The 27,915-nt window shown below is 39.0% G+C and overlaps 2 protein-coding genes across 4 annotated transcripts; both read right to left on the bottom strand.

The window, feature by feature from the left end:
• Positions 1-75: 75 nt before the first annotated feature.
• Positions 76-12,111, bottom strand: LOC110381022 (uncharacterized protein CG45076). Of its 3 annotated transcripts, XM_021341195.3 has the most exons (11): positions 11,922-12,105; positions 9,600-9,683; positions 4,501-4,695; positions 4,133-4,245; positions 3,293-3,429; positions 2,944-3,105; positions 1,586-1,787; positions 1,443-1,488; positions 918-1,355; positions 696-805; positions 76-561 (listed from the first exon to the last, which is right to left on the bottom strand). In XM_021341195.3, exons 1-11 carry the CDS (start codon positions 11,991-11,993, stop codon positions 405-407), a joined length of 1,716 nt encoding a protein of 571 aa, XP_021196870.1. In that variant the 5' UTR covers positions 11,994-12,105; the 3' UTR covers positions 76-404. The 3 variants fall into 3 exon arrangements, with proteins under 3 accessions (XP_021196870.1, XP_049704704.1, XP_021196871.1); XM_049848747.2 differs by lacking the exon at positions 2,944-3,105 and having other exon boundaries at positions 11,922-12,111; XM_021341196.3 differs by lacking the exon at positions 9,600-9,683 and having other exon boundaries at positions 11,922-12,103.
• A 5,855-nt stretch (positions 12,112-17,966) lies between these two features.
• LOC110381017 (nucleolysin TIAR) lies at positions 17,967-27,330 on the bottom strand. The gene is made up of 4 exons (XM_021341189.3): positions 26,274-27,330; positions 23,081-23,176; positions 19,519-19,606; positions 17,967-19,222 (listed from the first exon to the last, which is right to left on the bottom strand). The coding sequence occupies exons 1-4, from the start codon at positions 27,132-27,134 to the stop codon at positions 19,104-19,106; spliced, it is 1,164 nt and encodes a 387-aa protein (XP_021196864.1). The 5' UTR covers positions 27,135-27,330; the 3' UTR covers positions 17,967-19,103.
• Between the last annotated feature and the right edge of the window lie 585 nt (positions 27,331-27,915).

Raw genomic sequence — 27,915 nt, 5'->3', positions numbered from 1 at the left:
GTATATGTAGAGTAGGTAATTAATAGGAAGACCAGTTCTATTAACACATATAAATATGAAGAATGAAAACCAACATGTTAATATGTCTTTTATTGTTAAAATTTAACAAAATATAACATCATTAAAACACTTAAACTATTAACATTTAAGTTTTAGTTAAAATTCACTTGGTTAACGGTGGTAGATTTCCTAAACATACATATACAAGAAGGAAGGTTGACTTTCATTGTTGCATAATTTGATTACGCAAAAGAAAGAGTGGTAGAAGGATGACCACCTCATTGCTATCACGTTATTCATGTCTACTCTATGAAAAAATGCGCATGAATAATGTTTAGCATGAAAATACATTAAATAACAGAAAATGCTTATATATAAAAATATTTATAAGTTGCTATGGGTGTTTATTCTTCGTCGGTTAGGTCAGGCTCCGCTTTCTCGTCTTCGCTGACGTCACCGGCCTGCTCGGCCTCGGCCTCGGGCTCGGCGGGGGTTTCAGGCACGACTTCAGGGGATTCTGGTTCTTCTACAATGGGCTGTGGCTCATCTGCAGCGGGTTCCCTGATAAGAAGTTCGTTACAATTAAATTATGATCGATTTTTGTCTTAAAGTCTTGGTACTTGTCTGTTATCTTATGGCGACATGAAAACTGCGCAAAACAATTGAGTCTTTTAATATAAAAGGTTCATGCTTACGAGGCATCAGCTTCAGGAATATCAGCGGCAGATCCACTTTGTGAGAGCTCCTCCAGGCGGGCGGCCGCAAGTTCAGACTCTTGTCTCGCAATCTCGGCTAATTCAGCAGCCTGAAAATATAATCATTCCAACATTAGCTCTTACATATTTTCAAAACACAAAAGTTTGATATTAATCGTCGAATAATGATCAGGGTCTTTCTTTGTTGTATAAAGATCTTACCTGTCGTGCAAGTTCGGCCTCGCGTTCTTCTTGTGCTTGTTTCTCCAACTCCTCTAGCCTGGCGAGTTCCTCTTGTCTCCTCTGTTCTGCCTGCCTCTCCTCCTCGAGCCTGGCCTCTTCCTCGGCTAACTTCGCTTCCTCAGCCAAACGGGCTTCTTCTGCGAGTCTCGCCTCTTCTGCTAGACGTGCTTCTTCTGCTTTCTTGGCTTCTTCCGCCAGTCTTGCTTCTTCCGCGAGTCTTGCTTCCTCAGCTAGACGAGCTTCCTCCGCGAGTTTTGCTTCCTCAGCCAAACGGGCCTCCTCGGCTAGGCGAGCCTCTTCAGCCTTGCGGGCTTCTTCCTCGGCTTTCCTAGCGTCTTCTTCGGCCTTGCGTTTAGCTTCTTCGGCTTTACGGGCTTCTTCTTCTGCCCTCTTCTTTTCTGCCGCTTCGCGTTCGGCCTGTAAATGGTAACAAAATATGTTACAACTTTTTTCGGTTATTACAAACGTAAACAGTTATTATTAAGACTTAACGATGATACTTACTGCTGCCTTACGCTCAGCTTCGCGTTTCGCTTCTTCCTTCAAGGCCCTGTAATATAAATTAAACGTATTTCTTACACATCTTTATATCATCATTACCATAAGTACATAAATTATTGGTATGGTTGAAAAAATACGATACGTACTTTTCTTCGGCAGCGCGAGCTTCCTCCTGCCTCTTCCTTTTGATCTCTGCCAGATCGGCAGCGGGAGTCATGACAGGCTCAACAGTAGAGGCACGGAATCTGGCTTCACGCTCGGCCTTAGCTGCCTTCAGCTCAAGGGCAGGGTCTTCCATCATCTGCGGGACCTGGAACTTGCGGCTCGGCCTCCATGGGAGCAGCTTGACTGCACCAAGGCCAATGTTACGCGCGTCCCATAAACCAATGACCATTGGTGAAACAATTAGCTCTCTGCATCGACAACTGCTAACCATTCCACAGCATGATAGATGAATGTCAATGGTCATTGTAACAAGAACGGTGACGGACAGTAAGCGACGCAGTACAACGCTCATGATCATGATGCTTGTCTAATCGAAGCTGTTAGAGACCCCAGCACCAAGCTCGATGACAAACCCTGAATGGCATGGTATTCGCTATGACTTCGTATCTGTTTCAGTGCTGCTTCATGCTGTAATGCGAATGATAATGCAGTTGTCCAGTGCATCTACATTGGGCCCAATAGTTTTTCAAATCATTTCATTAAGATTATAATGAGATATGACAAGTAAAAAAACTGTTTGAGGTTTAAATGTGGTTTGTTGATTCTGTGTTTAGTTTAATTTTCATTTAAAGGGAGAATATTAATTTATAGTTGGGTTTATTTTTTTATTTACTTACGTGTGTTAAACGAACTGTTAAAAACAATTTTAGTCAGTAAGCTAAGCGTTACAAAGCTTGGACTTTAAGCGTGACATTGGGGAACAATGATCGTGCAAATGATTAAAACAACTACATGTTCAGTAAAAATTCTTTATTGTTAAGTAAAATCAGTCGAGTTAAGTGAAAACGAGACGTCTCGGTCACCGACAAAATTTTCGGCGCAGAACACCGCGCTATCACAACGATGACTTAAATAAATAAAATCGTTGGTCGCAACTCGTAAAATAAGTAACAAAAATATGTAATCTGTAATATGAATAAAAAAATAGATGATCTTGGTTAGTTCTAGCGTGTTATACCGAGATCAGAGAGCGCGAAGGGCGAACGCGGCGCGAGCGCGGGGCTGCGCTCGGCCAGCCCCTGCGCCCGCGCCGCGCCGCGGGGAGCTACGCGCACTGCGCCGCCGTCGGCTGTTCCGGCGCGCCGCCCGCTGCAAGAGACACCACACGCAGGGTTAGACACGGACTTTATGCCTCGGTTTAATATTCGTTTAGTGCCTCGACTCCCCGAGCTAGTCGAGGCGCAGCTCTCACTTTTAGACCGGTTTAAAGACTCATTTTAAAGAATTAAGCGAGGGGGTTGTAAGCGAGCGCTAGCGATGCGACGACGGTGGCGTGTACCTGTGGCGCCTTCGATGGCCAGACCGGCGGCCGCGAGCCTGTTCTTGGCATAGAAAGAGAGGAGGTTCACGTCGTCCCTGATGCTAAGCTCCTTGTAGAGAGGCCTACGGCTGGAGAAGGCCTTGTTACCGGAGTAGTGCACGCATGCGAGGTGACCGCGTCCTGGCGAGAACACCTCACGGTTACCACAGGGGCACACTGGAATTTAACTGTTAGTCGGTGGTCAAACTGAAGGACAACGGACGCAGTTAAGACAAATATAACGTTATCAGGGTATTTAATTCTTTTAGTTGGAGAACATCGAGTGTTGTATTCACTGTGCGATGTAGGACTCTGTTAACATTCTCACCAGTGAACTTCTTGGCGGGTTCATTGTAGTAAGAGATGTTGCGGATGTGGTCGGCCACGCTGCGCAGGGGCACGATGAGCTTAGCGAGGTAAGCCTCATTGCTGAAACGATACGGTACTGGTTCCCCGTACGAATATCTGTTGAAGAAGTTGTTAAAATAAATAATAAATAACCACAGTTTATGAGTACGTAGCGGATGTAATCTTTTCGCATCACGATAAACATGCCAAGATCTAAATGAAAATAAATCGTTCGCTGTTTTATTAGTGATCGCAAGACAACAAACGCTGACATTTAACCGGGCTATAATTAAAACGGCTGTACAAGATGAATACAGACGTCACACGCAAAACATGCGCTGACGCAACTGAAATAAGCCATGAAATGTACACCCACGGTGCGGTCGGACATCCTTCCTTTACAAAGGCCACATTTTTTTGTTTCCGAACCTTCCGAAGTTCATTAGATTTTGGCAGCAAGAAAGGTTTTTTATTATTGCACCGTGTGTAGATACATGATTGCCAAATGACATGCGACAGGTAGTTGTGTCGTCAATGTCACTGCCAGGGCGGTCTTTTGATAGACGCATCAATGGGCCATCTATTTTGGTACTGCACATCACGCTAAGAAAAACTTGACCTAGCCTTGAAACTGGTACATACGTAATGCAAGGTTTTCTGGACGTTCTTGAGTCCAAGGATGTCGATTAAGATATTTTCGTCTGTATGGAAATATCTTTGGAAATATTTGGCTAATAAATTCAACCCATTGGAATGCGCAATATAATCCCACAGCAACTTAACGAGATTGCATGATCGTCCTTTGGCTGGCCATACTCACGAATAAATCGTATCGAGGGGCGCTACGGTTTTAGCGCGGGGCACAACGGAACGCGCGCGCGTCAGAAGTGCAGCTGTGTCGGCGCGAATGCGGCTGGTCTCATCTTCGAAAGCCTGGAAATTACAAATATAGTTTTAGAAAGCAAAATAAGACCAAATTACTGGGGTGTATTTGCAGCCCTAATTTCCATAACTTGATAAAACCATTTTATTCTACGTTCGACGTCAGTTCTGGCACTTTTTGATGGCTAGTGAAATAGACACCCTGCTCTACCACTTCCAAGGGATTGGATCATTTAGCAGAACGATATTGATTTCTAGATCTTTCTAAATCAGATCCGAGTACTGGATCTCAGAGGTTAGACGTACCTTGGTAGATTCGGAACGGAAGAAATCATCGACAGCTGAGATGGAATATTCGGGGCGGCGGCGGTACGCGATGCGGTCCAATTCACGCAGGACTACTGAGGGTCGCACGCGCACTCGCACTACATGGTGGGGCGCCTCCGGGTACGTGACGAGTCGAGTAACAGTGCGAGCAGTCGGCCTGTATATCAGCTCAGCCTGAAATATTCGTAAAACCAAGGTCAGAGGAGATCTGCACGCTTTGTGGTGCAGAAACAATTAAATGATGAATTTCTGGGTTTACGAGCGAGCGTAATGGGTCTTTGCGTCTTGGTCATGCGGAGAATCGAGCTGCAGATTCCAGTGGATTCCAATCTAAACAACATGCATTAAAATTTGTGTCGTCTAATTTTAATCCAAGACAAAGAGCACATATGCTAACTCTTAAATGAGGTATAGCTAGATAGAAAAGCTACAGGTAAATACAGCACTAAATTTACACTACGCGATTATAATTTTAAAATTATACTCAAACGTTTCATGAATGCTGTTATTTTCCAGTTTGAATCATCCATGATAAAGATACAATAAAGAATGTCTCATGCAAGGAATGCTTTTAAACATGCATAAAATGCATAATTTATTGATAAGCTTGTGAGAAGAATGTTCTTATAAATAACAAGTCTGATATTATCAAGCTTGTGAATCATTATTTCAGTGCAAATGTAACGAGATATGTATGAGTGCTGTATGCAACATTGACGCTTTACCCTAAGATGGTATTTTGCGCATGAACATGGAATTCTACCCAGTTCTGTTTGTTTATAATACGTTAAATCATAGGGCTATTTCGGTGGTGGACCTTACTGTACGTCTCAATGGCGGTGTGAATCATCGGCCGAGTGTTGTAAAATTAGAATATTTCGCTGCGCACACGCCGCAACGGAGACGGTGAGAGTGATTGCAACTTTTATTACCATAGTGACTTTTCCTACCATCTATTTTTATATTAGAAACATGATCCAGCAGCAGTAGTTCCCATAACCTTGCTTATACAAAGAACAACTGCGCAGCAATTTTACGAGATGTACCTAAATACATTTCTCGACTACTTTACGTAAATATTTTCTTCAGTAATGTAATTTGCGTACTCTCTTGTTTAATTGCCAAGTTTCTATCAACAGGAAGACGTCAATCAGTTAAGGAAGAGTAGTCGGCTCCGGCTAGATCAGGTTACCATGTCCATCTTTGCCATCGACTTACCAATCATCAGATCTTTAAATATCGTTGCGTCGTTTGTTGTTCGATCTTCACTCTCCTAGAGGAAATGTTAGGGATAGTTGAAAATTGTAAATAGAGATATGCTCTTAGAGTTTCTCATAATATCATGGGCGTGAACGGTATTCTTGGCTTTCTGTTCGTTTGCCAAAAATGTGTCTCCCTTGATCCGGTTCCAGCTTTTGTTTTCTCACATTATCTAGGGAGTGGTAGGTACATCCGGCCAGTATTTTGGATAAACATTGAGACTGTCAAGGTTTTTCGTGAACACATTATTGAGAATTAAGATGTTTGTATTTTTTTAAAATAAATTATTTTGAGGAAAATTTTGACATCCATTTGAATGTATCATTGAAAATATCTCTATCTGGACTTCAAAAGATACCTATGTATTTGGTTTTTCTCAGTCATGTCTTATCGGAACGGAACGAACCAATAGACCTAGGGTATGAAAGGCCGAAAGCTATCCATATTTTTGTAGGTAGTGTTTCAGTTTTTTTTTAAATCATTTCCTACAGGTCTAAGTGTATCATCTGTTATAAGTCTGATCCTAAATATATACGAATGAGGCAGAGCGCAAGAATCTGAATGCCAAGACTCGAAAGTGACAGTGGAATAATAGCCATGTCGTAATAGATATCTTTCTATTCGCACGTGAGTCAGTGTTATCATGGGATTTTCCACGAGAAATTTCTTCTTAGTGAGTCTAAATTTCAGATCGGTAACAACATCTATTATAGGTAAGGTAAGCATTGAGACATGAGTCTTACTGATTTATCTTTTGTTGTATTTATGACAATCCTTTCTTATCCTTGTAAAATAGGTTTAATGTTCAATGATTTGGATTTTATGTTCTGGAGTGACCTAGTGGCTAATTGAGCAGAATATCTTTTGTTTTATGTATTTTGACTTTTGGCACTGTACCGCGCCTTCTACGGCAATTGGCATCTCACCACAACTATATTCTTATACTTCTTTCTAACAAAGTGTACCCATTCGTAACTAACGCTATGTTTTCAGTGTGTTTCTTCATCGACTCGCTATGTAGATGTTTGATTGGTCGATTTTAATTTTTGCTCCTCGGCTCTGATTATGGAGATAGATACTTTAGTACATTTTAATAGGAGACGGACTGGTGTTAGTGGCTCCAAAGGGATATGGCAAATGAAAACTGCAGGCTAACCTTGGTCTACTACTACTTACAACCACTAGGTAGGTACACCAAACAAAGTAGAGAAAACATCGTCATTAAGACTGTTATAAATCTTGCATGATTGCAAACGACTTGTTTTTGCTCATACATTTTATTACGCCAAAGAATGTTTTTCTTTCAAACGTCCGTTTTGATTACAGTAAGTTTGAGTATTGGCAGAATGCCACACTCTGAAGTTGCGTGGACCGCTGTAAGCCGTAATTAGTGTATCGACTTGTGTGTACACTGTTAAATAGACGCTGAGAAAACGTCTGAAAAGTTTCTCAGACTTATCATATTCCTTAAGTCTCCTGATTCTGTGTAGGTATATGTTTGATCGTAATTTGCAAGCTCTTATCCTCAGCCCCACACACAGACTCATCACATTTCCAGCTAATCTAATCTTCATTATTATTGGTTTAAGTTAATTTTCCAAAAAAAAAAAAACTTTGTGGTCTTATATCCAGCCAGTTCTTCTCTATGAGGTGATGTAAACTAAGTACATAAATCTACTTCTTTTCCTTCTTATAGAAATCCTCGTATGTTTCTTTGGTACAAGAAAGTTACATACCTATTTGTATTTACTTTCTTACTAACCAGCGTCTTGCATTTTGTAACAAAGCTGATGAATATGTAGGAGTGGGTCACCCTGGTGACATTGATTAAGACATTATTACACTATTAAAATAACTTTTCCCTGCATCTTATTCGACCTCCCTATATTTTAATATCAGACTCAAAATTCAAGGAGAAATTATTTTATTTAGGAACGCCTACAGATGTTATTATGAAAACTCTAAAGCGTGTATTTTAGTTGAAAATCAACAGGTGTTTATTGTTATGTTGATTAGCTTTTGGCATGAAAATAATGAAAACATATTTCGACACGTTCCATTCGTTTCAAACCTGGAGCACTAACGCGTCGTAGTGGTAGATTCTTTGCGCATTTTCTTTATTTTCCTTGCCAAAATTATTAAGATTTCTTGCCTCATTAACAACTAAGTCTTAAAACACAATGCCGGAGTGTACAAGTATATTCTGAACTAAAAAATAAGGTATAATTCGTTGTAGATGTTGATTTTTCTCAGACATTATTTTAAAAATTTCATTCGTCATAGACTTTATTCATAACTATTATAGCATTGGTAGCGAAAATCCAAGGGCGATTTCTCAGGTCGCTGAACCCACTAGAAATGCCAATTTTAGCTTCACACACTTGAGATTTAAAACTAGGAACATTATTATTGTCTGGCTAACCATTATCTGTAAATCACCTAACGTTTAGATTATGGCAGTCATTACTCCTATAAAATATTGAATCAGACGCTCATCTGATACAATATTTTGGCTGCCGTTAAACTATTCTTAAGTCTCCACAGGTGTTTTCGTTGTAGTTATGAATAATGTCTAGGTATTACTGCCAAGGCGAAAGTACCGAACTATGTTTATCTTGGAACGAGATTTTAATTGGTCTTGAGCTGATTTTCATTGAAATATAAATGTAACATGAAATTGTGTTATAAATATTGGTAGGTAAATATGCCCAATAACTTTCAGTTACTTCTTAATTCTCTTATTCCAATATTACTTAATCATAAAATGTCGTTCTGCTAATCTCAATAAAAATGAGTACCTTCCTAATAGAGAGTGCGTCATCAAATATGATCCCTCAGTGGGTACATCGTGCCCCATCTGTGTTTGAGCTTTTTACAATAAACGTCTCATGATTTGAATACATCATTATTGTAAATCTATCAGATTTACAATTTTGTTGTCTCTTTTGATAATGTGACGCTAAAATTAGTTAAATCATATTACCCTCTCCGAAAGTGTGAAAGAATGCTATTTTCGTACCTATTTAGCTATTTAGTTAGTTACCTAATGATTATTCGCGTTTGAAAGTAGCCCTTTGCCTCGGATATGCTGGCACAAGATATTTGGAAATAAACAATGCAAGAGCGTTTAATTTTACGATTTGTTTAATGCTGAACATTACGTTATTAGGTCGAGGTAAACCAAAATAGTTTTGATAGATTGAAGAGATTTTATTTAAATTTTTGAGTGATTTTTCTATGAACTGGCCTTGATGTAGGTAGGTAAGTACTTAGTACTTGTCATGTCAACAATAACTTACTTGGGAAAAGTCATTTAAATTTTTTCATGAATCAGCACAAGGCTTTTGATTGAGTTAAACAAAGAAATGTTACAAATTGTCAAATAGAGTATGGAATTCCGCAAGGTTCTATACTTAGCCCAATGTTGGTGCGGTATATTTTATTTTAATTTTTCTGGAAGTATTGTGGGTACTGTGTCATTTCTTGTGCATATCTACATGGTCGTTGTCATGAAATCTTGAAAAGATAACTAACTCTTTGAACACAGAGGAATTGTGTGCTTATTTACATTTGTAAGTATTTACAACTGCTGGATATGTAGGTACAAGGTATCACTTTGTAAATAAAGGTGAAATCTAAACCAATATGTATGTACATCTTACGCATGTGCCAAAAGCATTGTTACTTACTTAGCTGTGCTTAATCGGTGCAAATGTCCATGGGTGGTGTCAAGGCAGTCAATGGCAATGTATCGGGTACACCCGGCAGCCAAGTATGAGCTACTTACAGTGCACTATCTACAGAGTTTTGTGACTTACCTGTGAGAGCTTGGGTATGTACGTTATGTACGGCTCGTGATAGTAGGGTAGGTAGGACGACAGGTAGTACACTGACGATAGTGGCTGTCAGGGAAACAGACACCAGTTAAACTCATCCTTTATAATATTGTTCTTATATCTCGTATACCTTGGTGTAAGGGTCTTAACAACTGTTTAGATTTCTAGGGCTGCTATATTCATTTGACGTGTGTACATTAACCATTGAACCGTTTTGAGAGAAAGTGGACTTGTCTCAAAATGGAAATAGGAATGATTAATGCACAAACGTCAAATAGCTAGTATAGAAATCTCCCTCTGTAAGAGTTCCTATTGTTTTTGGTTTCATGTCGGTTTTCATGTTTCGTTTTAATAATGTGTACCTAAGCTTTGTGTTTTTCTAGAATTTATTTTCTCATACTTTTTATGACATCGTGTTTACGTTTATCGTTCTTGTAAAAAATGTGTTGTTCTGGAAAGATATTACGAGTATGATGTCATGTTCAGTTTCAGTGCGTAACAAGTCTGGCTATTTTCATAGTTTGTTTATTTTGATTGAACACCAGTGCAGTATCTCATTTTAACTTTAGATGTAGGTATACAACTTGCTAGTAAGAAATACCTAGATGATATTCTGCATAGTGTTTGCAATATTAACAAAAACATTTTATAGTAGGAATTTAATTAAAAGTTATTGAAATAGGAAACAGAGAAAACCAACATATAGTAGGTAACATATGGATAAACTGTTAGTAAACAAGGATCGAGCTCATCATCGACCCGTTTTGTTCAGGTTTTGTGTGAACACGAAACAAAGAAAAATAGAAACGTATTAGAAAACGCAAGCTTTATTAAAAATTCAGTCTAAATCACATTTTAATTAAATAATTTAAATAACATTAAACAAGCTCTAGTAGGATCAACTTCCACTTGTGAACAAATAAAGTAGAAAGATCACATAACGTTACAGCGAATACTGATTAGGTAGTTACATGTTGGGGAAGCTGGGGTGTCGGGGAGTTAGGAGCGGGAGGTGGCGGGGCGGGAGCCGGGGCGCTACACGCGGTACGAGTAGTGGCGGTAGGTGGTGCCGTAGGGCAGGCGGCCGCTCGACGTGGACGAGTACGAGTAGCCCCCGGGGCCGCCCAGGTTGCTGCTGCGCTCGCTGCTGTACGAGTAGCCGCCGGGCCCGCTGCCCGTGCGCCGCTCCACCGTGCTGCTGTACGAGCTGCGCTGTGGCAGGCCGCTACCCGCCGTGCGCTCGCTCGTGCTCTGGTACGAGTACGAGTACTGCTCCTCGGCGCGGCGCGGCAGCACGGGGTCGCGGTCCACCACCACGTAGTGACGCGGCGTCTGCAACAACCCCGCCCTATAGCCACCGCCAACACACCGAGCCGCCCACCCTCGCACCGACCCGACCGACTAGCTTACTATTGCGAAATGCGAAAGCGACACACGACAAAGACTCTACGGCCGTCAGTACGACGCGTAGTTGCTGTAAAAGACTTGGCGGTGCGCCGCGTGCAGCGGGCGGCCGTGCGACTGCGCCAGCACCACGTCCATGTGATCGCGCGGTGTGCCCAGCGGCGCCGCCTCCAGCGCCCGCTCGCGCTGCCCCACGGCCGCCAGCACGCGTGCGCGCGTCTGGTCGCGCGGCGACACGTAGGGCGCGAGCGGCGCCAGCTTGGACTCCGGCTTGGGCGGGATGTTCTGCCGTGTCACCGGCTCCAGGATGGAGTGGCGTTCGCCGGGACGCGCGCGCCGTCCGAAGGCCGTCACCGGATCCGGCACGAGACTCGGCCGCGGCACGAACGGCACCTTGTCCCAGTCGCCGAGCGGCTGCCGCTGCAAGCGGAGAAGTCGCCGTTAGTCGGGCGGGCGCGACTCCAGCCGCGGCTATATTTGGCGCGCCCGGTAGCTCCGCTTTCCGACTCCGATTCTCGATTCGAAATGACCCACTTGCGGAACGCTACCACGAACGACGCCTATCAACCCTAAGTCCATACAAATGGAAACTGCGACATAGATCTATCTTATCAATAGCAATGATGTTTACAAGCCAACTAACGAACACAGGAACAAGTATCAACACTTGGGAAGACAGCGAGAACTCTTAGTATCACATTATCACCGTTGTGGATTCCAGTCACTGAACAAAACACTATGTACATCGATGAGGCAGGAGTGGCGTCGACAGCCGTTTGTTGAGGGACACGAGTGGCTTTGGTCGAGCTGGTGCGAGGGGCGTCCGGCTCCCGGGAGAGATGGAGCGAGGTGCGAGGCACGCTCAGTAGAAGGTGTTAGAAGGGCGGCGGCGGCACTCACCGACACGGTGCTGTAGCTGGTGCTGGGCCTGTAGGGGCGGCGGGTCGTATAGAAGTCACTCTCGTACACCATGGCTGCTGTTTTATGTTTCGTTCGACTGTAGCTCGCGACGGTTGGTCCTCGACTGAAGAGAGCGCGCACGCAGCGGCGCGACGCTGTCGACCTTATTTTTAGATCACTGTCATTGCAATTTTCACGTCATTCCCGAACCCCGCACGGATTTCTCATAGAAATTATAAAATGCTTGTTGTTTAGCTTGTGATGTCACAACTGGGTTAAGGATAATCAGAAGTCGTCCGAAGAATGATGGGGGCAGCAAGACGAGCAGAGGTTGATATGAATAATTTACCTACATGTTTGCCTGTGTTGGGTGTTTTTAAATTTTGAATCATCAGATATTTGTAAATGTTAAATTCCACAGTCGGACAAACTTGTGTAGGACGGGACACAAAAGGGTTGAACGTTGTATTTATTTTCATGTTTACGTAGGTAGGTTGTTTTGAATCATATTCCTTGTGACGTCGGACCAGAAATCATCATGCAAAATTAGCTATCGAGTATTTTTACGAAAAAGTACAAATATGACAAGACTTTCATAGGTTTGATAAATATTAGGATGACTAATTTAGAATAGAATAGAATAGAATAGAATATCATTTATTTGCATAAAACATGGTATACAAGATGGTAAGTTAAAATATAATTGAACATACATGTTTTGCTCAATACATAAGCGTGCAAATTTTACATGCATAACAATACAATAATAAGTTATCTAATCTTATGCTCTAGGAATTCCTTGACACTGTAAAAGCTATTAGTAGACAACCATTTATATAATTTGATTTTGAATAATCTTATATTTAACATCTTGAATTCATTTGGAATTTTATTATACACGCGGACACACATAAACATGCAATTTTTATTGTATTTTGCAAGTCTTGGCAAAACATCTAATGTGAGCCTGTAAGGGTCGCGACGGCTTCGAGAATGAATATCGCTGGCTCTAGTGAACAGCTCTATATGTCTTCGGACAAACAAACAAATTTCTAAAATATAAAGGGACGGCAACGGTAACAAATCAAGTTTTTTAAATATCGGCCTACAAGAGTCGTCAGGTTGAAGCCCATATATTGCTCTAATGCATTTTTTTTGAGCGACAAACGCTCTATTTTGATCAGTGCTATTACCCCATATAATTAAGCCATAACGTAGCACCGATTCCACATATGCATGATACGCAGTAATTGACGTTTTAATGTTCGTTACGTTTTTGATCTGTTTTAGTGCATATACAAACTTATTTAACCATCTGATTTAACCATTCTTCATTTAACCATTCTTCATTTCTGATTTAACCATCGGGTACCAGACTAAGTTGAGATTGCTTGATATATTGCACGATCTAGAAATTATGTTTTGTGATCTTAATAATGTTTTAGGTCATAAAAGTTCTTTAGCGCATTTTAGGGAAACAGTTCATAAGTGGAAGCACTAGTAGGTACTTAATTATATGATTATGGATCTAATACCTCCTAGTTAAGTACGGCTGATCCGTTGTGGATGAAATTTAGGATTGCGACGTCTTGATGGATAGGTAGGTAGAAATTCTACCTTCTACCGTCTATTTATTCTACCGTAGAATATTAACCTAGTAAAAGATATGGGGGTAGTTCCCTAGTGTTAAGTGAATCTGCCTGTCGTTCTGTGTGTGAGGTGGAATGTAACAACGACTATAATCATCATCGGCAAGGATATTGAGCCCTGACCTTCACCTGCGCAGAAGTCATTTATTGGTCTATTGCCATAAGTGTACCTACGGTGCGTAACGCGATCCCCACTCTTCCGCCGAGAGCTCATTATCCGTGCCGATAACTATACTAAAGTGCATTCAGATTTACGGATTAGACGGGGGCGCTAGCTTTGCTTACTCTCTCTGGTACCTACATCAGGGTGTGTGACCATAGATATAGATAAGCATAGGTAAGCATAGATAGATTGGCAATCAAATTTAAGTTTTCAGTTAAGCCAAAACGGAAATACATCAGTTGAGTGACTTTCCTCAACAAGCCATTTCGCCTCGATCCAGGAATCGAACCCGGGACCTGGTACAACAGGAGGTAATTTTCAATAGCAGTCAAATCCATTTTATACCAAATTGAGAAAAATTAACTTTTGTATGCCGTTATGATGCTGTTGTGATGCTTAGGATGGTAAGTTTACATTACTATGGAGTTTAAGATTATTAAACACCACCAAAAATGAAGTTAGTGCTTCTATTTACAGAGAAAACTGTGATTAAAAAACGGATTTGACTTCTTTTGTTACTAAGGTGTGGATTTGACTAATTTTGTAAAAAAGCTGTAAGGATTTGACTAATTTTGTAAGGAAGCTGTTAGGATTTGACTACTTTTGAACAATCAAACTAAACCGTTCCAATAGAGTTGTCACTGGTTCTTAAAGGGAAATTGCTTAAATAATAAATAAAACAATTTGGTCCTGCGACAGATTTTCTCTTCATAGCCTTATGGCAAGGCACTTCCTGAACACTTCTCCATTTTATTTACGCATTTACTTAGTTTTTCTAATAGAAATTCACTAATGAACACAACACAAAATAGAAACGTTAGGCGCCCGACACGTCTCCCTAATGTATGGAGGTCGCAAGATGGCGGTCGGGGTATGGAGCGACGTGATTGGCTCATATCAAAGACTATAAAACCACTTGACTGCGCATACAGTGCCCCGACGCTCGCCAAAAGTTAGTGATTTTGCGCGTACTATAAGGCTACGATCAGTACGATCCTTTAGTAGCGACCGTGAACTGACCAATAGTAGCCGCGGATTATGCCGCGTCCCCCCGCCCGCAGCGGTGAGTCGTGTTCTTAGAAGAAATTGGCGAGTGCGCTCTCTAGTGGTTATTTACTTTATGGCTCATATGGATTTGACCATGTTTGAAAGTAAGTTGGTCTGGAATTGGCTTATTTTGAAAATAAGGTTAGTTTTATTTTGTATTTATAAGGGCTTTAGGCTGGATTTAGCTAGTTATGAACGTTATAAAGCGATGAACATTTCTGTAAAGAAAAATGTTGCGTTCTTATTTAAAAATCTATGGATTTGGATTTGACCACTTTTGAAAATTACCTCCTTAAGTTCCACACAGTTAGTCGGCTAGATCCTTTTGTAATGTAAAACATGAAAGGAAGAGGGGGTTCTATGTTCTCGACTGTCTTTCTTTTAATGTTGGTAAGTCCATCAGTTTCCTTCCGTGAGGTGATTTATTTTGGAAAATTCCTTTTTTTTCATAAAAACACCTAATTTCGCAGGTCTTCAGGACGCGGGACTGCGGAGGACTCGATAGCCAGGTGGTAAAAATTTAATAATTGTACCAACAATTTTTACAAAATTTAATATTGCAACGCGACTGTTATTTCCATCATTCTGACAACCTCGTTGGTCTAGTGATTCCCGGGTCGGGCCGAAATCGCTTAGTGGGTTTTCTTAAACTTTCACAAAGCAGCCCGTAGTCTGGAAATTGGTGATTGATTCACCCGTGCATCGGAGAGCACGTAAATGTCGGTCCTGCGCCTGATCGCTTTACGGTCGTGTCGATTGCCGTCCCATCGGGCTATGAGAGTGAAGGAATAGGGAGTGCACCTGTCTGCGCAAATGCTCGTGCACTATAATATGTCCTGAGCCAGCTGGCTGATCTCCTTAAAATGAGAACAGCCGCCGTGGCCGCCATTATTTCCATCATCCAATTTTGAACTTAGGTACAATTCTAGTGTCGCCCACATGTACGTAGATATGTTACTGATGACATACCTGCACCTAAAACATATCCCTGCACACCTGCTTCCGAAAATGGATTTGCAGAAAAGCCTACCCTACGGTGGTGGGAGGTAGGCAAGTATATACCTATAAATTTAGTTTTTACTCGATGTGCGCCTACCTACAATTTTAAAGAATTTTTCTGCGATTTAGTATCCGATGCCACGGGCGAGGTAAAGGCAATGAATTTTGGCCTATTGGTTTCGTCTGCATATATATTCTACCTTTACATATTCGGCTTATTACCGATAAATTCGATTCTAGGAACAGTTCATGTTAAGTAGAACTAATGGGAAATGAAAGTTTACAGATTTTGTGATACTTCCTTACCTACTTATTTCATTACGTCGGTAATTATGATATACCTACCTATCGTGCATGAGCAGAATCACCATTTAGTTAAATCAATCAAGCCTCTTGATTGACTTCGCGATAATCGTTTCCTTCAGGATGACGGGTTCTAAGAAAGCAGAATAGAAGGCTACCACCAGCTTCTATTTCTTCATAACACTGCATAACAAAGGTATCTAATAATTCTTTTAAAAATCTTGTTTTTGCCTTGTGCACATTGGGAGTACAAGCACTTTCTCACATTCAGGACCAAGGCTTGAAACGTAAGTAGATAGATACTGCCACAAATCAGCGCACCCTATATCGTTTAAATACTGTACCTAACTGTAGCATTTCTGATTTCGAAGCGTGCTCTCCCTTCAAGGCATCCTTTTCTATCCTTTCAGAATAAAATCGTTTGTAGTGTGTATGTCGTACAACAACAACATACGAGATGCGGTTGAATGTCCTATGACAAAAACAATATTGTCTGCCATGCCGATCTTATGTGCGTAGGATTGCCTCGATTGCTGTGCACACGGGTTCGATTCCCAGGTTAAGCCAAAATCGCTTTGTGTTTCAGAAACATTCACAAGGCAACCCGGAGCTTGGAAGTTGGTGATTGATACACCAGTGCATAGGAGAGCACGCTAATGTCGGTCCTGCGCCTGGTCTCTCTTCGGTCGTGACGGATTGCAGTCCCAGCAGACTGTTTTAGTGAAGCAATAGAGAGTCATCATGTTCATTCTCGCTTTTGAACAGATGCCGTTCTTTTAATACTCTTTTATTAGGTCTACCGAAGTAACTATGTAATGGAATGTTCTGTTTTGTTTCCAAGAATCATAGCGTCATGTAAATTAGCAGCTGTATGTAGTTCCGATGACAATACATTTTGGATTTGTTAGAAGTCTTGTAATTATTTTTGTGTATTTTTAAAAGCGTGTTCTTTTCTGTTTTTTTTTAAGTAATACATTTATGTATCTTATAAAATTTCTGGTGTTAGCTCTTTGGTTCATCACAATGAATCCAAACTAATATTATAAATGCGAAAGTAACTCTGTCTGTCTGTCTTTTCTTCACGCCTAAACTACTGAACCGATTTGTGTGAAATTTGGTACAGTCAACTTCAGGTCAGTGGTAACAGTTTTATAGGAAAATCGTACTTATCACTATTGAGTTAAGGTGCATGACAGTTACCACTGATGTGCCGTCTACTGTACAGACATAGTTTGAAACTTGAGAAAGGACATAGGATAGTTTTTATTACAAAAAAAAAATAAAAAAAAAATTATTCCGGACATATAGCTCCATCTATTGGTCAAATCAAAAATATGCTGGTAGTCACTATTCCACGCGAACGAAGTTGCGGGCAAAAGCTAGTTTTATAATAAATAGCAACAAGTGAGAATAGATCATCCACCAAGTTGCTTTAGTGGTGAAAAATAGAACCTTTAAAAAGTATTCAAGATGTGGGATCGCCATTGTTTATAAACTTGATTTAAATAATCATGATTTCATTCTGGTATTTCTAACTGGCCAAAACAGGTGAATATAAATTAACTCGGTTTGTAATGAAATTTGTATATTTCTGCACACTTCGATGCAATAGTTCTCTAATATGCCATGATAGGCCATACACTAGAGAAGCACACGAAGGCAATGGCTGCTTAAAGTAACACGAATATAAGTAATGTGTGCTTGAATGGTGTAAGGCTTACCACTCCCGTGATAACAGTAATAACAAATCACTTTGTGTCTCATATTACTTTAGTTTGGGCTGGATGCCCCGTTTCGAGTGATCAAGTGGAAAAATAAGTTCTGGTATTTCACATAAAGGGTACATAATAACAGAGATCGACGCCACTAATAATACAACAATAATCAAAAGTAATTGTAAACTTAAACTATTTATTTATCCTTTTACAAAATTTTACCTTTTCATTATGAATTTACAATAAATTTTAATCATTCACGTTATCCAAACGTTGCTGTATTCGATCACAGATGGACCTAGCAGTCGACTCATATAAAAAAATTTGGACCCAGAAACATAATACAGATGTCGCATATTATATCTAAACGGCAAATCAAACACCCGTTGTCCCAGACCCACAGCTTTATTGACTCACCAGTGTTTCCATACAATAAATCATAACAATTCAGGTCAAACAAAACAACATGTGCCCAACTTAATATAAATAGGTCAAAACTGTCTGGCGCGTCGTGTGAGAGTCCCGGGGAACAGTTCAGTCTGCCAGCGCAGGGCGCCAATAAATATCAACGTATGTACACGAGGCCACTCGCGACACTACTCCCCCTTATATATTTATAACTTTTCATTAAAAATTTATAATTTATTTCGTTATGTCCTATCTATGTAGGTCGACTAACACCGTTGCGCCGTGAATCCGAAACTATACGGTGCTGCGAACATAGCGTCATTTAGTTGTGCCTATAGAAACTAGATGGCGCCGGACAACACTCGGTTAATTTAGTGGGTAAGGTCGGTCACAGCAGCGAGGGGAGTCGGCGGCCGGCGCCGGAGGCCGAGCTCGGCGCCGGACCCGGCCGCGGACTGCCCTCACTAACCACCTGATGCGTCAGCTGAACGGTATTGCTATTTTCCAACATTTTGTACACTGTTTGACTGCTCTGCCAATGTCAACATCTCGAGATATGTACGATAACTCGATTGCTTATTATATATTTCGGCACACCACCCGCACTCACTGACGATGTTAGGTCCCTGTAGACAGTGTGCAATGCTTTGAAATATACAATCGCGACGTGAACAACATCGCCGTCATATAATACAGTAACAAGAACAATTTTATACAAATGTAGTCGCGAGCACGGATTGCGACCTGTCGGAGCGTCTCCGCGGAAAACCGCACGGACTTGTACAAAAATAAAATCTAAACCAAAAGTTATCTGTCCGGGGACAGTTTTACAAAATTGACGCAGAGTTCGTATCGTATGAGACAGGGTGCGCGCTGGGCGCGGCGGCGGCTGCGGCGGCTACTGCGACGGGTACTGCGCCGACGGCATCGGCGACGCGTACATCAGCGGCGCCGGCCCGCCGCCCCAGCCGCCCGCGCCCGCGCCGCCCGACCCCGGCATGCTCATGCGGTAGCCCGCTGGAACAACACACACTTATTAAAGCAACAATAAGAAACACCACATCTTAAGTCCAAAATTACAGTTCCATTAAAACTCTAAAACCACTGAAAGAAATCATCAATGGGAAGTTGGGAGTTGCTGTGGGGTAAAGTCTAAAACATTTAAAACTTTACGCACTTTCCCGTTTTTGCTCGCCTAGAGTGGCTCTACAATTTAGGAGTCCAAATTTTGGCTATACGCCATGGAAAGTTTTACCCAAATACAAAAGAGATTTTGAAGTACGTTACAAGTATAATATGATGGTGTTACATACCTGCCGCAGCGGCTTGCGGGTTGCTATACGCAGTGGCATACTGCTGATAGTAGCCGGGCGCCATGTAGCCCTGTAACGCCGGGTAGCCCTGAAACGTCACGGCAAATCATTAACAAACTGCATAACGATTATATCGGCAACACGCTAACTTACGTAGTTGTAGTAATTGAAGTTTAGTGAGGTTACAATTTATTAAAACATTGACGGTTATTTATTACTATTAAACAGCGTTTTTATAATATACTTAAAAAGAAAAATATTGTGCATGGTGCCGTGGTTTACAATATAAAATCGAACACTACGGTACTTCCTTTAAATTAGTGAAGATTATTATAGAGAAGCATAACTTGAATTTAGGAGGAAGAATGTTGAATAAACGCGGAAATAAACGAGGAAACTTTCTATAGTCGTTATTACAATTGTTACTCAATATTCGAAGCATTATATTCATGCCATCTATACTAATTTCCAAGGCCATATAATCCTTATTGGTGACCAATTTTCCTCCCGTCTCAACTTACCCTATTAAAAAATTTGCTACCAACAAAAATTGGACGATTAAATAACAATCGGACATGCGCAATGCACGTGCGTGTGTCTAATCGAACATACTGCCAGTCAGTTGGTGATTGATAACGAGAATCATACATTTCCGACTTATAGGATTGCTGTTGATAATTACTACTGCACATTTTTTACACGAACTACAAACTACTAAATAAATTCGGCAAAGAAAACCGAATTTCGTAACACTAGCATTTGGCCTAATTTTGAAGGAACGTGCACATATTTTCGGGGGGAAAAGTATCGATAACACAAAACTAGGACAAGCTCGCAAGTTTCACCTAAATACGTTGTAATTTTTGCGTGAGGCAAACATCCATTCATATACGTACATAATATTACTAGGATATCATGCTACACAATTGAATGTCATGCACACCAAGCCACGCATAGCTCTCACAAAAACAACGCGTTTAAAATTCAACAGTTCGCTTCATGAACGTGAAACTTTCAATAGACTGATTTGCATATTTCACGCGTCTATATGTACCAATGAAATTCAGTTTAGAAGCCATCGATATGTTTCGAGTTTATTATTGATTTTTAACTCTAGTACAATGATGTAAACAAACTCCCTTTTAAAGCTTTTTAAAATCAAATCAAATATGTATGTATCTTTTAATTAATCACAAAAATAATATTTTTATTCCTAGATTAGGCAAATAGGTATACATATTGGTATACAAAAATGTTGGATATAAATTATTTTCGTCTCAAAACCGCAATTTATGTGAGTATGCCATTTTAATTTGGAGTATGAAACAGGTTTTACCAAATTGACTGCAATATAATAAAGTTCAAAATGCTGCTGCCGTTGAATGACGTAGGAAGCTAAAATTCGGGGCTTTGAATGCATTTATTGGCATTAATTAGAAGAATTAACAGCTTTTGCATGGTAACACGTCAGAAGCTGATTTCAACTTTTGCCATATATTTACTCAGATTTATGTGATCGTGTAAAATTTTGCTTTTATGCACATAGTTTATTTTGCAGATTTTTTATGATACTAATTAAAAAAACTTCCAAAAATTTGCTGGCTTGGCTAAATTGGTTATACCAATGGTTAACTTATTGCAGTAACAAAACTCGTGTTAAAAAGATACATCATCTCACATTTGTTTGGAAAATTGATAACAAAGTCGTTATCAGATTCCAGATACTCGTTGCTACATGCGATACTGATTTATATCGTGTATGGTAACACTAACAATTCCTAAAAGTAATAAACAAAGCTTGCAGTTTTATCACGCTCACTGGAATTTACGTGGGTTGCTAACTAGCCGAGTTACGGCGGATTCCAATATTTTATCCATCGGTTGAATCGCTTACCAGAGATACGAGTTTTGACATTAGCACCATACAGATTATGTCAAATTGTAACCAACACGATAGATAGATACAGTATTGGGGCGGTTAGAATTTAATCTTTCAGCCAGAATGAACAATATAAATACCATTCATAAAGCTGAGTGTGCACTTAGATGCGATAAATATTTAGAAATATGGTCAACAGGACAAGGGGTTCATTATTTCCGTTTACAAACAATGTGCATGTTGGTTTTCCTGTTGAGATTTTTTTCCATGATTAAAATTTATGTCGGATATCAACAAATTATGCATTAGGGCTAATTTTGTGCCACGAAAGTAATTAATTTATTCAATTTCAGATAAGAACTTTGCCTAATTTTATTGACAAGAGTTTGAGCTAGGGAATTTATAAAGCAGAGTCAAACAAAATTATTATAAAAGTTGCACCGTCCAAAATCATTTCACACTAATTTTAGTTACATCGATTTTCACGTATTCACATTCTGTTATTTATAGGTATTGACCTATAAATAACAGAATGTTGTTTGTGTAAAAATGTATCATATTTTGATACATTTTTACTTTGTCTTATCTGAAACTACTAAGTTAGTGCTACGTCACATGCAAATATTTAAACTACAAAATATTCTACATACCTACACTACAATAAAGATTTTCTACAGAAAATTGGCTTTATCGCAGCCTTACCTAATAATAGGTTGACAAGTCGCAATATTTCCAATAAGTATACTTTTATTTTTATTAAAATATACTAGAAGGTGGCTGAAGCCAAAAATTAAATTAAATCTACACTACAGCGACGACAGATTTTCGAAGAAAAAAATAATAATATACGAGTTTAATTTATATCTACGAAGCTATGACTCATTTATATTTGGACACTTAAAAAATCCGTCGTCAATATCTTACAAAAAACTAGAAAGAAAATATATTTTAATCTATTAATCACCCATTAGTAAAATAATGACAAATTAAATTGTACTACCTGATTCTGTATGCGAAGGAAAAAAACAGTGTTTGTATTATAATGATAAAGTCAAGTACCTATATACTTATGAATATTGGTCAAGGCTACGAAGCTTTGTCAAATGCCGAATACACGCGTAGTCGTTCTCACAAGTGACTCAAGATAATATGTCAAAATTGAATTTAAAAATCTTTTAAAAATGTATAAATTCATGAGAGAATTTTATACGTTTGAAACTTGCGCTAGCGCAGTTTGTGCTTCGGAAAATTTCCCAGCTTTGTAACCTTGACCCACTGTTTGATAAAGTAGTCACATTGTAATGCAACTGCTAACATTTGTGTAAATACCTAATTTCATAGAACTCCTTTTTAGAGCTTGCCGCCATAGAGACAAAACATGGCATGATGACGCGCGAACATATTGACCAATCAAAGCTGACCAATTTGTCGTGACGTAAGCATTCAGCCAATGACAAACGGTACATTTGGCAGCTTGTGTATCAACAAGACTTGCTGCATTTTTTACTAAGTTGTGGCATTATTTTGCTATTGATTCTATCTGGTTTTTTATTGATACTTTTCTTTAAATATTGGCCAGATAATCAATCAATTTTACTTGTCCAAAATTGGATGCTAACGACTTTATAAAGCTGGGATTTGACGGGAGAACTTGAATAAAATATATAAATTGTTGATATTTACCTGAGCGTACCAGTAGCCCATTCCTTGTTGATAGGGGTACGGGTACTGCGTTTGTGCACCCATCGCGGGCGGCGCCGCTGTCGCGTTGTTCGTACTCTGAAATTATATACATTTTCATGTTATTTGGATACTTTTCAGTACATTGGTATACAAATAAAATAGCATTTGAAATTACATAGTTAACAGCATTATTATGGTACTTGCTTAAGAAGATTAGGTCTGAAACTTCATAAAACAACTAAAATGTTTTGTTTATGAAAAATTAATTTAATATTTTGTCACTAATGTAGGAAGGTTATTTAGCGAGTGTTAGACAGGAAATCATAAACAATATATTAATTATACCACTTACTGATGAGTGTTTCTTAAATACCAAGCGACAACTACTTATGTTTTATTATAATAGGTTTGTTGCCATGAGAGATTTGACCTCAATACTAAATGAATTAATATATGCTTGCATAGATTAAAATTTTAGATTAACTACTTGATAAATACATATACTAATTTTATTGCAGTTAACTCTTATCTGCACACACTGGAACTTTTGGAATAAGTAGCTAACTTCAGAATATTGATTTACTTAGGTACTTTATTTTATTTTTAGAACTACAATTAGCCTATGTAAATGACCTGTTTGAAGACTTTCATTGTGGTGCAAATGAGGAATGTTACTAAATAATATAAATTATTCTATCTAAATGGTCATAATTGGCTATGAATATATCAATAAATTAGTGATTCTTCTAACTGTAGTTTCTTAATTGATAATGTAAAAGCGTTTTTGATCAATTTTTATACAATTTCGTTTGATAATTATTCTACATTCTGTCTTGAAAACTGCACAAAGCGAGAACCATGTTTGTTGTAACAGAACAAATGTGACATCTCAACCACAGCTGTTGTTTTGTTTTCATGAATAAATGTCAATTAATTGTTTCGAGTCCATAAGAAAGTTTGCAGTAGGAAACCAACCAAAAATGCATGAACATAAGGTCAATTTTACAAAAACGTTCATGTATTTAGGGTGACTTGGCAATTTTGTTTTTGTTGTCAAGTTTTTCCATGTGTTTGGTTATTGATATAAAGAATAGCTTCTATCATTACCCAATTATAGCGATAAAAGAAATTATCTAAATGAAGACTTTTTAAAAACAAAAGAAATTGTGTTTGGATTGTTTCGTGAAATAAACATAACCTACAAATTATGGTCGAGCTAAGATTTCTGCAAGTAATCAACAGGTTAAAATTGTGCAAAGAAACAGGTGATTTTATATGTGTATACCTAGACAAAAATATGATTAGGTTTTATGGGAAAGGCAACTGTTAAAATTCTAATGAGGTTCTGTTTTTTTTTTTTATAATCATCATGTTAACAACCCAATCATTTTTCCATAGCAACACATTAGGAAAACAACTCTTTTATTGTGTATTACCATTTAATGCTACCAGATTATCAGTACATGCAATAATAATGAATCAACTTTGTTGTTGTACTGTTTTTCCATCAAATTAGGCAAGTGTGACCCAATGTTTGATCAATATGACAAGGTCATTGACTCCCAAATACTGCAAATATTTACTAGGCTATTACTAGCACAAAATGTGCCAGGTTCCATGTTCAACTGTTTATCTACCATAACAATAAAAGTAAATATGCTTCTGGAATGAATAATTTTGCATAAATATACCTCCTATTGCACTTAAGCCTTTTTAATGTCTTACAGAGGGTTATGACCTGCCGTAGACCAATAAAATTGGTTTATATAACAATAAAAGGCTGGCTTGTATTGTAAAGTCTAATTTTCCAATAAGGAATTTGTGTATTGCAAATTTTTATCAAAACCATCACGAGTTTACTGCCTGATAAGCTTGTATAGAAGCATCTTATTGCACTTTGTATTTTTTCAAGTAAGCTAGACTACCCACTCAAGCGTCCGGGCGACTATAGTCGCCCAAAAATTTTTGGCGTTAAGCGTCCGGGCGACTATAGCAGCCTCTTTGACTTGTTCACTTTAAACGAATTTTTATCTATGACAAGTTTCAAAGAGCTTTACGAATGTTACACTAGATGGATCTGTATTAAATAACGCATCTATGGGTCGGTAAAAACAGTATGCCAGGTACAGCAAAAATATAAAAAATAATTGTTTACAAACTGTGTGTCAAGTTTTGTGAAGTGTTTAGGAACTCTGCATTTAAAATTTAAGTATTCATTTATTTATCATCCTACTGTATTAGTGTTATATATTAAAATAATCCTCAAGATTCATTCTTTCAAAATATTAATAAGTGCTATCAATCCAAAATTTGATAGGTTGTCTTTACATTTAAATAAAGTCGACATGCGAAAACTGCCTTTGTGTGCCAGTTTTTCGTTAAGTTTTTGTGTGAAATATTCTATATTTTAATAAAATTCTTCTTGTAATTAAGAGAATAGGTCATAATTAACGTATAAAAAAATTATGCGGAAAAAAGAAACGGAAATAGTTAGGATTTAACGGTTTTATCGTCATTTCGTCATCCGAGGCGATAACAGATTGCTGCGGGAATGCCTTGTTTGTTTTGGTTTAATGTGCTACACTGTTCATTCCAAGTATATATAATATTGGTATCAAAAAAAAGCTTATTTAATCTAGTTTAATAATGAGTATAAATCAATGAAAAAAGTTAAATAACGTTTAGTTAAAACTTGTTAAAACAAATATTTTACTTGAATTTAGCCCGTTCTGTTAAGTTCAACTTTTTTTTATGCATTTGTGATTGATTTCTGTACTTTAATTAGTACATATTTTGATTCCCTAATAATTCAGCTTTATACTGGTATATTTTACTTTGCTATAGCTGCAATAGTTTGCTAGAAAATACACTTTAAATCGGTAACGGCATGGCGCGCTCGACGCGGTTCAACACAGATCGAGCGCGTGAACGTACAAGGCGTTGACAGGTGTCGCACGCGAACGCTTGAGTGGCTACTAGGTAATTACAAACATATTTCAGATGTAATTACTTACCACTATTCTCATTTGTTATACTCTGTCTTGATTGGCTTAGTATAGACAAGTACCCGTTTAAAGACTGAAATGGCCCGTTCTGAGTGAATTATCAAGATTCTGATTCATGATTTCACCTTATTCATGGGAATATTTGAGCTGCAAAGGAATATTAGTTACCTGAAGACAAATATACAAACCTGGTTGTCTCCTCCTCCATTCTCTTTTCCCCAGAAACATTTAACTATGTGCCCGCTAATTTCTGTGTTATGTGTTGCTTCAATGGCATGCGCTGCCGCTTCTTTAGTAGTAAACCTAATGAAGGCATAACCTTTATCCCTGAACACTCGTATGTCCTGTATCTGGCCAAACTGTGAGAATGTGTTCTGCATCAACTCCTCAGTGATAACATTGCTAGTGAAGCCCCCGCAGTAAACCGTCGTGTTCGTCGGAGAGCTCTGATTGTACACCTCGTCAAATGTCGGCTGTTTTGCTCGCTTGCTGCTAGGCGCTCCTTCATTTGGCTTCGACGGCGGCTTGCGCGTCGACCAGTTAGTGCGTATGGAGCGAGAACCTAACCACTGCCCGTTCATTGCCTGAATAGCGGCCTCTGCATCAGCCTTCTTAACGAAAGAAACGAAAGCGTACCCTTTAGATTTGAGCGTTTGTGGGTCGCGGACTATCCGACAGTTCGAAATTTCACCGAATGGCGCAAACGCCTCTCTCAATATGTGCGTTTCGATCTCTGGTGATAAATCTCCTACGAATATGTGATGATGGTTGCTGGTATCAGTCTTCGGCTGATTGCCAGGACTCGTAGCCCAGTTAACCTTCATTTCCTTGTCGAGGACCACTCGCTTGTTCATGGCGGCCAGAGCTGTAGCTGCCGCCGTGTGACTTGTAAACTCGAGGAAGGCATAGGGATCGTTGCCGGGCTCGCGGATTATCTTACAACCTTTTACTTCGCCTATTTGTCCGAACAACGTACATATGAATACTTCTGTAACACTCGCGTCCAAATTACCGACGTAGAGAGTTTTAGGATGGCTTTCGTCGCCCATATTAGCTTATATCGTAATCTAGCGATTACTTAATTACGACTATGAACACTAATATTGAAAATAAGCGTTAATCAACGTGTTATTTCATCACATAAAACATTGGATGACGGATAAAAGAAGGAAAAATGTCGCAAACAGCGCCTAGAACTTCTCGAAAGACGTTGCTGTTGACTCGTGAAACGTTCACTTTTCGGAAACAAACGCATCTATAGACGAATTTCCGGTGGAATTGATTTGAAAAGTTGGCGGGAAGAAACTTATATTAAGCTTTATGAGTTTCAATCTCAACAAAAGTTGGTTTCGGCATAAAAATCGTTTTATTTGCTATGCATAGAAGTATTCTTTAATTATTTTAAATTAATTATTTAATAAAAGCGAATGTGCATTTTCAAGTCATAAACAATGTAAACGAATGTTCATAGATTTCATGCAAAACTTTTCCGGAAACGAGTGTCAGTTGAAAGTCTATGACTCATCGAAAAGTGTGCTTTCAATTACATATATTTTCCATAAATTCTAGTTTTCTATTGGCTCTCAATGTGACTTTCTGATACAGACCAATAAGAACCTGTTCAGTGTTTTAAAATTGATAAGAAATTAAAGCATAGACAAAATTAAACAAAAGAGTCCTCTACAATTATACTGGGAAATTGAAGTTCATCGTATAATTTAAAAGGATTCCTGGGAATTCTTTAAATATATAAAAATAATAAATAATATCAACAAATAATGTCATCTTGTCGAGATGAAACAACAATTAATCAAAACAGATTTTTAATAA

This window comes from Helicoverpa armigera, chromosome 20, assembly GCF_030705265.1.
Source record: "Helicoverpa armigera isolate CAAS_96S chromosome 20, ASM3070526v1, whole genome shotgun sequence".
Lineage (NCBI taxonomy): Eukaryota > Metazoa > Arthropoda > Insecta > Lepidoptera > Noctuidae > Helicoverpa > Helicoverpa armigera.
The sequence above is the reverse complement of the archived record's forward strand: the minus strand, read 5'-3'. Positions and strand labels throughout refer to the sequence as shown.